Source organism: Perca fluviatilis, chromosome 12 (genome assembly GCF_010015445.1).
Source record: "Perca fluviatilis chromosome 12, GENO_Pfluv_1.0, whole genome shotgun sequence".
NCBI lineage: Eukaryota > Metazoa > Chordata > Actinopteri > Perciformes > Percidae > Perca > Perca fluviatilis.
The window spans coordinates 20,885,349-20,900,130 of record NC_053123.1 but is presented as its reverse complement, the minus strand read 5'-3'; the positions used below and the strand labels follow the sequence as shown (position 1 = coordinate 20,900,130).

Below are 14,782 nucleotides of genomic sequence, written 5' to 3'. Positions count from 1 at the left end.
ATGTGTTAATTTAACTTTTGTGGTTATTTTGGAGGCGTTGTGTTGCTGTTTAATTATTTTACTGAGAGGTCATAGTATGTCAGTATTGCTGTAATATTGCTGTGACTTTGAGCAAAAATACGGTGATGCTGCTATTTCCAGTGTGATGTGTGTACTGCACTTGATAGGAACTTGCCCCAGGGGCTACAAAAAAAGGTTTAACATGACTGTACCATAGATCACCTGTATTTGTTTAGGGAGGGCAGGGCAAGTTCTCATTTCCAATGACGCCCTGATTACATGCTAAGACTCATAGGCTACAGTCAAAGAATTTCTAATGAGGGAGACGGGCTTTGCTACAGTGTGATTAAGTAGAGAAGCCTTTCTTACAGCAGGGGGAGCCAGAGGCTATTCATATGATCTGCAGACTGATTTGAGTTTAGTGGTGTTCCTATCAGTGCATGACGAGTCTGTTTACCCACAGCTGTGTTTTTTATGCCATGCAATTTAAACAGTGCCACTGTTCTGTTACAATGCAGTAATTATAATAGCATAAAGGCAAGTTCTTATACATTTTGAAATCTTTTCAAAGATAATTATGTTGCATTTTGAAGTGCAGATGTTGACGCTGAAGATGGAGCCAGTGTTTACTGAATAACAGGGAGGAGGAGGTTGGTTGGTCCGCCTCTTAGCGCGAAGCTGCGGTCTGATTGGTGGGGGAGTGGGACTGTCAATGATAAAGGATCCTGGATCAGCTGTTAGCTGTCGATTCTTCACAACATCCACTGATAACATATCGTTAACGCGAGCACAAAACGTCTCCTATGAAGATTGAAGTCAGGGGCACAGCAGCTTCACACCGTTTCCAGGTGAGGCTAACTGAATAGTAGCTACCCGCTAGCTAGCATTAGCAGTTGCGCAGATTGTTCCAAAAAAACATTCAATTATGATGAAAACAGCAGACAGCTAACAATAACCAGCTAATCTGATGCAGCCGCATACAGCAGCATGTTAATAGAAACACACTGAGCACATCGGCTCAATCATTTATAAACGATCATTCTATTTATATTATTTATTCGCACTAGCTAATTAATGGCTGCTATCACTTGTTTATCACTGTGACTCAGCTTATATAACGTTAAAGCTAGCTAATGCTTCAGAATTCACTCCTCACACTTGGAGCAGGTTATTTACCGGAAGACAGACTCGCTCAACCTGTTATATTCAAGGTAATATGTTACAGGGAGACAGGCTCGCTTAACTTGTTAGCTCAAGTTAATGTTATGTGTGGCGTTTCTAGATCGTGCGTCCTTTTCCTGAACTGGAAGGTGACTTTTACCATCTGCAGGATATAACTGACACTCACTGTATGTTGTTGTCTGCAGGCAGCATGAACTCCCTCCCAGGAAAAGCCGTTCTGTCTCTGTGCAGGCGCACGGCAGCAGCGGGCGGGATGAGGGTCTTCGTCGGATCCCCGGGTCACCCCGCTGGGGTCATGCCCGCCGACAGGGCCTCTCTCCCTGCTGTGCGCGTCTGCCACTTCGGGACGGGTCGAAAGGGCAGCGTCAGTACCAAGAAGAGGGGCTACGACATCACCAGAAACCCACACCTCAACAAGGTGAGCTCAACGATGTGTCCAGTACCTTTTTCTTATCAATCACCAGGAGCAAGTCCATATTCCTTTTTATTCTACGACATGGTGACAACAACAGGTAAAGGTCAGGGGGTGCCCACCTGTAATGTATGTGTGGACATTATGCTCGGCTATATATTCATATGAACATATAGCACAGCAGAAGATATCTACCTTTTTTTTTTTTTTTTAAATACGTTGTCTAACTAAAATTTATGTTAGACATTTTAAGGCTGCAACTAACAACTAGGCTATTTCAATTATTGATTAATCCACTGACCTTTTTATCAATCAAATAATCAATACAGTGTTTTGGTCTTTTAAGAAAAAAAAATACCCCTCACAAGTGCCCAAGGGGGGTGTCTTCAAATGTATCTTTTTGTCTGACCAACAACCCAAAAAGCAGAAGATATTCAGTTTATCATAAAAGACCAAGAAAACCAGAACATATTTACGTTTGACTAGTAAATTGTTGGTATTTTAGCTTAAACAATATTACTCTTAGTAACTGAATTATTGTCCATCTTTTCCTCACGTGTTTATTATAAATGACCTAGTTCATATAGTTCTAAGATGATGTGTGAGGTGCCATCACAACTTATTTACAGTATATATTATTAGCATCTCTATAGGTCTGCTACATTTTTCTTATATTAAGGTAGCTTTCTGGAGTATAACACTGATGGTGGATTTTGTAGGCAGAGAGTCTGTAGTTTTGTAGTACACCACATGTCGCATTCTTGAACAAATATAACACTCAAGATTCTTTTTTACACATTAATAGGAAAATTTGCAACTTTATTCAAAATCTAACCTGTGCTGTCTCTGTGTTTACGTGACTGTGTCTATAGATAGCGTTATGTCTCACATACCGTGTTATGATGGTGGAACATATATACACAGAGAATACCATGTAAATGGTACAGCACAGCAGTGCCACAGGAATGCCATAGCTCCTATCTAAGTGAGACAGTTGCGGTTAAACGCCCACATCTGGAGCTACAGAATGAATGGTACCTCTGTAGATTCCTTTATGTGTCTGTCTCTGTCCGCTTCATCTCTGTCTTAATAAAGCATAAAACATAAAAATATCACAGACATAATGGGAATTGAGTTCACTTTTTAAGATAATCCGGACCTATTTTATATTTTGAATCCCCCATAATATGTTAAATTCAGAGTGTGACAATAGCACTGCATTAGCACAGAACAATGTGAATGCTTTTGCAGTCACAGTTGGGAGTTAAAGAAAAAAAGCCCTTTCCAAAGATGCTGCAGTTGCAGAACTGTTCTAAAACAAACATCCAGCAAGTGACTCACCAATGTTTTTTACTGCATTTTTTTCCTCCCAAACTTGGTTCTGACAGGAAATATTTTTCTTTCTGCCTTGCTAGAGGACAGCATGACTAACTGAGGTTACTGCTTTGATTTGGGTTGGTGGCAGGTCAGTCACAGTTCTTTCCACAGTTCCTAATGCTCAGTCAGCAGTTACACGCCTGACTCACAGGTCAATTCAGCAGAAACAGTCAGCGAGTTGAGCGCCACTTAGATGAAAAAATTGTCTTGTAATAAAAAAGTACATTTTAGTTCACGTCGGCGGTGTGCTTAAAGTTTTACACATTTTGTCACCATCACGCAGTCGTTGGTGTGATGATAGTTGACACTGAGCAGCTCCACTGGGTATATTAACTGTATTTATTGAGGAAGGCCAGATTTGTGACCTATTCATTAACCTATTATTCAAATTGACTCCAGTGACCTTTAACATGCAAAAGTTCAAAATTGGCTCATTACCATAAATGTAACACATGATTATATTTGGTACTATTATGTTGTAAATACAGAGCAATTCATGATAAGGTTTGAATTGGAATTTGGATTTAGATTAGATTCAACTTTATTGTCATTGTGCAGAGTACAAGTACAAAGACAACGAAATGCAGTTTGCGTCCAACCAGAAGTGCAAAAAGAGCAGAAAAAGTGCAATTTGATATTCAAGTATAGACAGGACAATAAATATGGACAGAAGGTGGTTTAGAGTGATATAAATTAAATATAAATGTGTGCGGTGTATTAGCAGTTACCTTTTATAGGAGTGGAATAAATGTAATATGAACAATGTATGAACAACATGTACAGATATGTGCAATGTAGTAGCAATAACATTATAATAGTAGTAACAAATAATACAGATAAATGCAGTGTATTATTATAAGAAAAACAGAATAAAATATGGATATTCAGTATAAACCATATAGACAGATATGTACAGTATGTACAGCTATGTGCAGTGCGTTAACAGTACCATTGTAGTGTTCAAACAGTAACATTATAAGAGTAGTGAGAATAAGTGTATGTGCAGGATTAACAGTATGAAGAGCAGTAGAATATGGCTATGTATAACTGTAGTTACAGTATGTACATTTGTAAATAAATAAATAGGACAATATGGGTGGGATAGGGGGGTTTGGGGGCTTAGTTGGTTGGTTGTCACTGGGATGCAGAGCTAGACTTCAGTAGGGTGACAGCCGCAGGAAAGAAGCTTCCTTTGAACCTGCTGGTTCGGGTGCGGAGAGACCTGTAACGCCTTCCAGAGGGAAGTGGGGTGAATAGTCTGTGGTTGGGGTGAGTGTTAGTCTTTGATTACTAAGGTTAAGCAGTTTATACCTACGTTTCGTTTCACTCTCTCCTTGTGTTGACAGATAGCATGTAGGCTAGCCTTAATTGCTACTGGTTAGAAGTGTCTCCTTAATGGGTTTACTTTACCTGTTCGCACTAATGCATTTAGCTTAACTTTGTTAATCTGTGACTTTCTCATTGGCCACGTTCACGGTTATGCAGATATATTTGTTATCAGCGTTTACATGTAAAAAGTTTTCCATCGACATTTGTGATGTTAGAATAGTTTGAAAGTTTGCCGTGCACACTGACATTCTCTTTCCTTGTCTAATGTTAGTCTGGTTTGGTATTTAAGGCATCGGCGTGTCAGAGTATCTCCTTTTTTAATGACCTCTGTCAGCAGACCTTTTGTTCTGCAGACTGGTGCTTGCAGCTAAATAGTACAGTAGTGCTCAGCTGTTGAGCATGTATCATCAAAATACTCCTCAATGAAAAGCACGCAGCTTGACAAACAACTGTAGACCTAATGATTGTAATCTACTATTAGCAACCACATATCTAATCCCCTATCCCTTTACACTCCAGAATGAAAAATATACTGGGAGAAGTGTGTGTGTTCAGAAAAATTCAGACTCACAGTAGATAAACACACTGACACTGGAAGGCCAGTTTATTCCCATGTAGGTCAGTGTTTCCTCTGCCGTGCAAGAATCAAGAGGAAACGGAGAGAGCCATACAGCAGAGACGAGTAAGGAGAAATGGAGCTGACAGGGGAGTGAGTTCAGGCTCCCACACTATTGGACAGAATAAATAGATTAAACCGCACGCTCCCCTCCAATCACTCTTTGGGAAGTCTGCCAACGGCGAGACAGAGGAGCAGCAGCACTAACCATAACCAGAAGGCAGAGGGGTACAAGGCTGCTTACCAGACTAAACGCCTGGTCTGGTGTTGTTCACTGCTCTAAGTTAACAAAAAAAAAAGGCTTTTTCAATATTGCCCTATTACCAGTGTTATCATATAAACATGGCAGCTAATGCAGAATTTAGAGAAAACCTCAAAAAGACCACTGTGTTTGGGCGCGGCAGTTATGAGTCATAACCAACCTCATACTGTGATGACAAACACATGAGTCACTATGGTGTGGGTTGTCCTATTCTTATTTGGTTTGTAAACTTCACCCAGTGCAAACTCTTTGAGGGATCACAGTGTTGTATAACCGCTCCTCCTCCACCCTGCAGGGAATGGCATTCACCCTGGAGGAGCGCTTACAACTTGGCATCCACGGCCTGCTGCCCCCCTGCTTCCTCTCCCAGGATGTGCAAGTGCTGCGCGTCATGAAGAGCTATGAAACACGCGTCAATCCTCTGGACAAGTGAGGACAGAGACTCAGACATTTACAATAAAGCATGCTGAAGTGCTGTTCAAGAATACAGCGGCAGATGTTGAATGAACCAATCGGGGCTGACCCACTTGTTTGGTCGAATCTTCTTCAGCATGTCCCATCCGTTGCTGGTGCACCATCAGATGCTGTTCTTGTTATTCATAGGATGATTAAAAGTTTATTTAGTGTCCCATGAAAGACTTGTAAAGCAGCATGCAGTGGCGTAGAAGTCAAGAACGCAACAGATAACTGCAGCATCTCTGGTTTGGTTCTATCCTGGGACATTTGCTGCATGTCTCTCTCTCTCTCTCTCTCTCTCTCTCTCTCTCTCTCTCTCTCTCATTCACTATTTAATGCAGAAATATTTTTAGCACTTTTCCAATTAACTTTAATCAGAAAAGATCTTGCAGATTTCTTAAAACAAAAATGGTGATGTCAGGTTTTGATGACTCTTTCTGTCTCAGGTACATCCTGCTGATGACGCTGCAGGACAGAAACGAGAAGTTGTTCTACCGTTTGCTGACCTCCGACATCGAGGAGTTCATGCCCATCGTGTACACTCCCACTGTCGGCCTGGCGTGCCAACAGTATGGACTTGCCTTCAGGAGACCACGGTGAGCTACATCACATCTACACCGTAGCTACACAGCAACACTATTTTTTTAGGTATTGTTTTATTTTTATATTTGGTTTAACATTCTCTATGAAGGACCATTTTTCATCACAACAATTGCGTATACCTGACATTCCTAACACCATCTCTCAGGAGAGTTTGGTTTCTGTTGCACACTATGGACTAATTCAAACAATTGTGGTGTGTGGGATACAGGGAACAACAATAGTTATAATAAATCCATTGAAAAAACGTTTTTGCTGGATATTTATGGAGTTTACAAATTACAGTTAGGCAGTATCAAAATCACAGTTAGATTGACGTCTGTAGGGCGCCCGGATAGCTCAGTTGGTAGAGCGAGCGCCCATATATAGAGGTTTACTCCTCGACGCAGCACACCTGGGTTTGACTCCGACCTGCGTCCTTTTGCTGCATGTCATTCCCCCCTCTCTCTCCCCTTTCATGTCTTCAGCTGTCCTGTCAAAATAAAGGCCTAAAAATTTAATATATATAATATAAATTAGTTAACATCCTTTTAACTTCGTTTTTAATGTCCTATTCCTTTTTATTAAGGCTATCAAGTTTCAAGTATCTGATGTTTTATTTTCATGTCTGACTGCAGTGATTGAAAACCAACAGCGTGCAGGAAACTGATCTAAAAACGTGCCTCATCAAATCAATACTGCTGCCTTATAATTTAAACCTGCTTGTTTACAGAGGACTTTTCATCACCATCCATGATAAAGGCCACATTGCCACCGTGCTCAACTCCTGGCCTGAAGAAGACATAAAGGTGTGTACACACACACACACACACACACACTGCTAATAATGCCTGAGAAATTAATAATCTTATCAAACATATTACTAATATGTAGGGCTGGGCAATATATCGATATTATATTGATATTGTGATATGAGACTAGATATCATCTTAGATTTTGGAAATCGTAATATCATAAATAGCTTAAGTGGTGTCTTTTCCTGGTTTTAAAGGCTGCATTAAAGTAAAGTGATGTCATTTTCTGTGTTACCAGACTGTTCTAGCTCTTCTATTATTTTTACCTTTACCCACTTAGTCATTATATCCACATTACTGAAGATTATTTATCTTAAATCTCATTGTGAAGATATTTTTTAAAAGCACCAATTGTCAACCCTATAATATCGACATCGAGATATCAGGTCAAGGATATCGTGATATCCGATTTTCTCCATATTGCCCAGCCCTACTAATATGTGTTCTTGTGTAGGCCGTTGTGGTGACAGACGGGGAGCGTATCCTCGGCCTGGGTGACCTCGGAGGCTACGGAATGGGTATTCCTGTTGGGAAGCTGGCGCTCTACACAGCCTGTGGAGGTGTTCGACCGCAGCAGTGTCTCCCTGTGCTGCTGGACGTCGGCACTGATAACCAGGTGTGTTTGATCGCAGAGCTGAAGGACGGCTGGAGTGAGGTTTTTGTATCTGCCTCTCATCAGTCGTTACTTGATAGCATCCATTTCAGACGAGTTTTATGATAGTTCTGAAACAGAAATGCGATGCCAAGTTGTCACTTATTGACTGACTGATTTTTTGATCCAGACGCTGCTCGATGACCCCCTGTACATCGGACTGAAGCACAAGAGAATCAGAGGAAAGGAGTATGACGAGCTGGTCGACGAGTTCATGCAGGCAGTGACCGACAAGTGAGTGGAAACACAAATGACTGAAATGTTCGAGCGACTCCGGATGTCTGACTCGGTCACTCTGTCGTCCTGCAGGTACGGGATGAACTGTCTGATACAGTTTGAGGATTTTGCCAACACCAATGCTTTTCGCATCCTCAACAAATACAGGAATCGATACTGCACCTTCAACGACGACATCCAAGGTACTTAAATACCCTTTTTAATCACGATATTAATGATTTTTTCGCATCAAAATAGACAAAAATAACACTTAATACCATCTAAACAATCCAAATGACCTTATTTTGCTTCCTCACAATGTTCCCAGCCCAGAAGTACCACATTCTCAGAAGCAAGAGACAAAAACAGAGATTAGAATTTAAGTGCAAGCTCAGAGGCACACCTGTAAAATAATCAGTTCATCCTATTTCCTGTTTCCAGCCAGAGCCATAAATGACTCCTACGAAGATTTAACCCTTAACCTTGGAATAATATCAGCAATAGCACCAACGACAAATACTGTTAATTTTTTAGATTGTATCTTTTGTAACTGTAACTTGTCAGGTTACTTAGTAGAATTTGGTTAATGCCTAAATGCTGCTGGAGGAGACTGACAGAGACATTAATAACATCTAGCCTGATATGGTCATACTCAGATTCTAGTCAAACTTCCCGACCTCGAATGTTGTGGGCGGGGCTAAGTTCAGCTGGCATCCAGGCTAGAGAACATCAGCAAGATCACCTCATTCCTGGCTTTGTAAATGTTTGTTGCACTTTCTGTGCATGTCGCAATTTAGTAAAAACACTGCGGAAGTTGAGTTGTTCACTCCCTTTTTAAGATTTCTGATGTAAAAGCCCTGAAAAGGGGGGAATATTTGCCTGAAATATGCACTGAAACAAACTTTCCTCAGATCATGTGTGTAATGAGTGCAGAAAGGAAGCGAGGTGTTCCTTAAAAGAGCTCTGCGCTCCCTCTGCTGGAGTCGTCTGGTAACTACTCCTGCTCTTAATGCTGCTGTTTGGATGACATTATGGACATAAAACATTAGAAAACACAAAAACATTGTACTACAACTGCTGCAACTGACATTTAACATTATACACATTAAATATTATATAACATGAAAATGCTCAAATATCCGAATGTGAAAAATACTAACTATGAGGTAGAGTTGGGTGATATGGAGAAAATCAAATATCCCCATATTTTTGATATCGAAATTGTAGTGTTGACAATTGGTGCTTTCACAATATGCACACAATGAGATTTTTGATAAATAATCATCAGTTATGTTGATATAATAACTATGTGGGTAAATGCAAATAACAGAACAGCTAGAACAGTCTGGTAAGTTCAGAAAATTACATCACTCTACTGTAATGCAGCCTTTAAAACCAGAAAAAGACCACACTATCAGGATATTACGATATCTAAAATTGAAGACGATATCTAGCCTCATATATCAATATAATATTGATATATTGCCCAGCCCTACTATGAGACCATTATTGTTACTCTACTTGTTATGACTTGCTGGTAATCAACATGATTTCATCAACAAATAACAAAATTAGCATTTTATATTTCTAAATTAACTATATGGTCATGGCACACAGTTTCTGCACGTCATTCAGCGTGTCTCATTTTTCAGATGAGATCTTTTTCTTTTCTTTTCAGGCACGGCCTCAGTAGCTGTTGCCGGGATCTTAGCTGCTCTGAAGATCACCAAGAACAGACTCGTAGACCACACCTTTGTTTTCCAGGGGGCGGGTGAGGTGAGAAGATCTTGCTCACAAGGATTTTATTCTGTTTTGAAACAAAAATAACAGTCTGTAGTCTGACCGATTATCCTCTTATTTTTTTTAATTTTTTTTTTCTTTTCTTGCCAGGCTGCTCTTGGTATCGCTCATCTGCTCATGATGGCCATGGCCAAACAGGGATTAAGTAGAGAAGAAGCTGCCAAGAAGATCTGGTTGGTTGATTCAAAAGGTCTCATTGTAAAGGTATAGTGTGCGTCTGTCAACTCACTCAGCCTTCCCAAATATCCCCTGTGTGTAAATCACCAAACAGCACCATCCTTTTACTCAAATTTAGGGAAGAGGCCATCTTAACCACGAGAAAGAGGAGTTTGCTCACGATCACCCACATGTGAAGACCCTGGAGGAGGTGGTGCACACCATCAAACCCACCGCGATCATAGGTGAGTCTACCTGGACGGTCACATTGAGGTTTTTAATGGTGTTAAATAAAACTCCTTTATAATAACTCACATTGTTATTGTTTCATCTATTTATGGTCATTCCTGAACAGTTGTGGAAAAACCGAGAAACTTATTAAAGGTGAATTTATGTCTAGTTTTGCTCAGCACAATCATTTCTTTTTTATTTTCTCCAAATCAACTAATTCACTCAGTGTTTCACAAAGATTTTAGATGTAAATGTTAGCATTCATGTGTCTAAATTCAAACACTGTGTGTGATGAACTGGAAGATCTTTTAATCAACTAGTGCACTACTGTGATAACATGAATTCTTCTTGGTATTAAGATTAAAGAAATTATCAGAAAATAATTACATAAGCACAAACAACCATAGATGAAAATAGTACAATTTGGAGATCATTTTTGCTTGACAATAATCAACTCATGTGGTCTGAATCCTACAAATGGCACCTTTATTCACATTGTCTCATCGAAGCTTATGAACTTAAAGTCATTTCTGTGGATTCTCTGTTCTATTTCCTGAACATGAAGGAGTGGCTGCTATCACAGGAGCATTTACTGAGAAGATTATCAAAGACATGGCATCCTTCAATGAGAGGCCGATCATCTTTGCCCTGAGTAATCCCACCAGCAAGGCGGAGTGCACAGCAGAGCAGTGCTACACGCTCACAGAGGTACTAACCAGCCTCACTGTAGATTTTAGGTGCTCCATGTAGAAAGTATAGAATAGTTTCCAATTGATTAAAATCAGGTTTAAAGTACACTACATTCAGTGTTTCCAACACAAATATACTATTGTGTGTAGGTATGAGAAATAACAAAAACACTGAATGCATATCCCACCTCCTACAAAGACCACAAGTGAAAATGTTTTTTTGTTGTTGAATGAAATCTGCAAAATTTAATTTGGCTAACCCAGCTTTAATTTATAGTATATGTGTAATTGTGTAAAATCGATCTACAAATACAGCTGTTGTAGGCCGTTTTTATTTGGCGTATATGGCCAGTCTTTGAGGTGGGTTTACAGTTACAAGTTTTATGTCAACACATCAGGAAGTTCAACACGAAGGCCTAGTCAACAACTGACAAGAAATGTTGAGGCTCTGTAAGAATTTCCCAAAAACAATAAATAAACTAAACTTCCCCTTTTTAGGATAACAATAAAACAATCTCATATAAAAACTAAACTTAGCATGGACACATGGTTAGCTGTTTTTCAGCTTAAAATTACAAGACAACTTATTCTTTCTTGTCAGAAAGCACAGTAATCATTGTGTAAATCCACCCTTTTTCTGTTGACCTCTACGGTATGTCGCAGTGCACTTTTTTCATTACTGCCCCCTGCGGTCTCAGACATGTTTCTCCACAGCACCCTAGTAATCTCTGCAGTTTATCTTTAAAGCTGTAGTGCGTAGTTTCTGTCGCCCCCATGAGGAATTCTAAGTAATGATAACAAAACTGCCGGCGCATCCACATGATACAAGCCTAATGTGATCGCACACCACCCCCACCCGTCCTCCACGAGGTTGCTAGTAGCCAAGGAGGACACGGAGGATTAAAAAAAACATGATGGACTCTTTGCAAGAGGTAATTATCTTCACTTGAGTTTCAGTGTGTGAAAGTCGCCGGACGACGCCAGTTTCTGAACATAGCCATAGTGAGAAATACAGAGAGAGTTGTGGAGCTGATGGTCTTCATTAGCTTTGTAGCAACTCAATTGGAAATGGCTTTAACGTGTAACGGACTTTCGTTAATATCAAAAAGTTACACACTAAAGTTTAAATCAAACAAACAACCAAAATGAAAACCTATCTTCCTTTGTCTCTACAGAAGTGACTCACACTTTCTGCCTGTGTTTTCTCTCTATCCTCCTCTTCCTCTGTGTTCTTCTTCAGGGCCGTGGCATCTTTGCCAGCGGAAGTCCGTTCAACAAGGTGACGCTGGCCGATGGACGCACCTTCTACCCCGGCCAGGGAAACAACGCCTACGTCTTCCCTGGAGTCGCTTTGGGCGTTATTGCCTGTGGAGTGCGACACATATCTGACGATGTCTTCCTCACCACAGCCGAGGTATTGTCTTCAGTTACCACATATTAATGTTAAATGACCGGTAGTGTACTTTTCTTCTACTTCCAATCAACTTTATTGTTCCAGGCCATAGCTGACATGGTAACCGAGGAGCACCTGGCTGAGGGAAGACTTTATCCTCCTCTCAACACCATAAGAGAGGTGTCCTTCAAGATTGCAGTTAAGGTGAGTGATCTTTCTGTGCGATCAGCCCTCATTCCTCACAGTCCAATAGAATATGTAACCTCAATCATTTGTTTCATATATTATGGGGGTATATTGTGGCATGATGGTTTGCACGTGGAGCTGAAAACTGACTCAACCCAACCTTATTAATTATGTCTCCCAAAGTGTGCTTGTTTGTGTTTACATACAATACAAATTGGAGGTCTCAACAAAAATGTTAACATGCTGACAATGTTAACATGCTGACATTCTTAAAAATTCTGTCTATATTGTAGTGTATATTGTGGTAACTACTGTGAAAGGAAATAATATCCTCAAATGGCTAACCAAGTTTAGACCTTAGAGAATATTCTTTTTTGTACATTAAACTATTCTCATTAAAGCCTTTTCATTCCTTAATTTTGTGCGATGATGATGATGATGATAAGGGTCTGCTTTAAGATATTAAAGTTTTATCTTTTTAAGAGGTTCTATTAATTGCATACGGGAAATTCCAACTTTGTTAAAGACCCTGAAAACTTTAAAGCTTTAATTCTCCAAAGTGACATTAAATAAGTGATGATGAAATAAGTAACAACAAACATGTTTTCGATATTATTTATTAAAGATTAACGCTGGCAGGACTGTGTGGATGTGATTTGATCAGATTTGACTGACAGACTGATTTCAGTTTTTGCCAAATCCTGATTGGTGCACAGAAGTACGTGACATCACCCTTTTCTCAATGAGCCCCGCCCACTTTAAATCAGTGAAAAGAGCACAGAGGAAAACAAAGAAACTTCGAAAAACCCCAATCTGTTTTGACTTTGGTGGAAAACCTTGTGTTCATGTTTGATCCCATCACTTATTCATAGTAAGAAGCTGATTGATAAAATAAGTTTTCAGGGCCTTTATAAATCTGAAATTTATGTCTGTTTCTGTCTCTGCCAGATTGTCAACCATGCCTACAAACACAACATTGCTTCGCTGTACCCTGAACCTAAAGACAAGGAGGCGTTTGTGCTGTCTCACATCTACAGTCCAGATTACGACTCCTTCACTCTGGACACATACAGCTGGCCACAGGACGCCATGAACGTCCAGGACGTGTGATTTTGTCTGTCTCTCTCACTCACTCAATATGCTGCCGTGGTGTCGCGTACTATTTCTGCATTGCCTCTGTTCAGAAACGTCCCCAATGATTCTCAAATTTTAGCTTTTTTTGCTTGTTTCTTTCATTTATAAATGTTATTAAGTCTCTGCCCTCCTTTCAGACGGACAGTGGTCATTATAATTCATATGTCTCTATAATTCTCTTAACTGTTGAAAATATGAAGTTGTATTTTTCTTTCAGTGTTGTACTTTTTGTTTTAAATCAGTTCTCTGTAGCTGATTGAAGGTCTGACTGAGAGAAATATTTTATAGCTGCACACACACAAACAGCATATCAAATATCAAAGCACGACCTTTAGAACTTAAATTACACTCCTTTCACTAGATTTTCCAGCTAAGATGTTGACGTATTCAGCCATCACAGTGACTCAAAATCAGTTTTTGAGGGATGAATCAGATCTTGTGCGTGCAACAAGAAAGCAGTGGCTCTCAGTAACGCACAATGCTTCCTCTTGTATTGACACATTCTGAAACTCTTAGTGCCTCTTCCTGTGTGACCTCAGGACATTACTGCTCCATATTTGAGTTAAAACCTTGATTGTTTTGGTTGCAAAGAAGCCACATTGGACTCAAACGCTGCTTCCTCATATTTTACACTCCTATCTATCTGCACACATTTGAACCTGCCCACACGACTAAAAACACTCCAGAATCAGCCTGTATTTCAGTTTGTCCTTCTCTGCCTCCCTGTGGGAATCCGCTATTCTTGATGTGAGGCACTTGTTTTCTTAAATGTGTCCAGAGGATGCATTGATGAGGATTTAGTGTCACAACGGCGTGCTTTCCCCTTAGATTTGTACAAAACTCTCTGCCTGTTGTGGTGTTTTTGCCAAAGTTACTGATGAGCTGTACCTTTTACTCCTCGAGAACATGATGCTCCGCAAACTTTAGCGCCAACAAATATGCTTGAAGTTTTTAATGGGAACATGAAACTTTTTAAATAAAATTGTCAACAAAATGAGTGGTTTACGGCATAATTGACTGTCTGCCTACATTGCAGCCTCATTCATCAAAGTTTTCCTCTTCTTGCTTCTAAACTCTTGGATTTACATCACTCAAAATCAATGTCAAGTCACATATATTTCCTTTTTCTGCAACAGTAATGTCAGTACAAAATATTCCCACTCAGAAAACCCTTCTATTAGTTAATCTTACTTTTTAATACCCATGGCTTTGGAATGAGAAACTAAATAACTATATAATCTGCGTGTCCACATATTTTTGGCCAAACACTGTATGTAAAGAGCTACAATTCTGCAGC

The 14,782-nt window shown here is 39.9% G+C and overlaps 1 protein-coding gene across 2 annotated transcripts; it reads left to right on the top strand.

The window, feature by feature from the left end:
* The first annotated feature begins 685 nt into the window (after positions 1-685).
* Positions 686-14,482, top strand: me3 (malic enzyme 3, NADP(+)-dependent, mitochondrial). Of its 2 annotated transcripts, XM_039818902.1 has the most exons (15): positions 686-848; positions 1,368-1,600; positions 5,474-5,607; positions 6,081-6,230; positions 6,947-7,022; positions 7,483-7,644; positions 7,811-7,914; positions 7,990-8,099; positions 9,575-9,672; positions 9,787-9,900; positions 9,992-10,097; positions 10,649-10,791; positions 12,013-12,186; positions 12,271-12,369; positions 13,300-14,482. In XM_039818902.1, exons 2-15 carry the CDS (start codon positions 1,373-1,375, stop codon positions 13,459-13,461), a joined length of 1,860 nt encoding a protein of 619 aa, XP_039674836.1. In that variant the 5' UTR covers positions 686-848; positions 1,368-1,372; the 3' UTR covers positions 13,462-14,482. The 2 variants fall into 2 exon arrangements, with proteins under 2 accessions (XP_039674836.1, XP_039674837.1); XM_039818903.1 differs by lacking the exons at positions 686-848; positions 1,368-1,600; positions 5,474-5,607 and adding an exon at positions 5,614-5,879.
* The last annotated feature ends 300 nt before the right edge of the window (positions 14,483-14,782 follow it).

Coding starts and splice junctions, on each gene's coding strand:
- me3 (XM_039818902.1), top strand. CDS start 1,373: ATGAACTCCCTCCCAGGAAAAGCCGTTCTGTCTCTGTGCAGGCGCACG. Junction 8,100..9,574: donor CTTCAACGACGACATCCAAG/GTACTTAAATAC, acceptor TTTTCTTTTCAG/GCACGGCCTCAGTAGCTGTT. Junction 9,901..9,991: donor CAAAAGGTCTCATTGTAAAG/GTATAGTGTGCG, acceptor ACTCAAATTTAG/GGAAGAGGCCATCTTAACCA.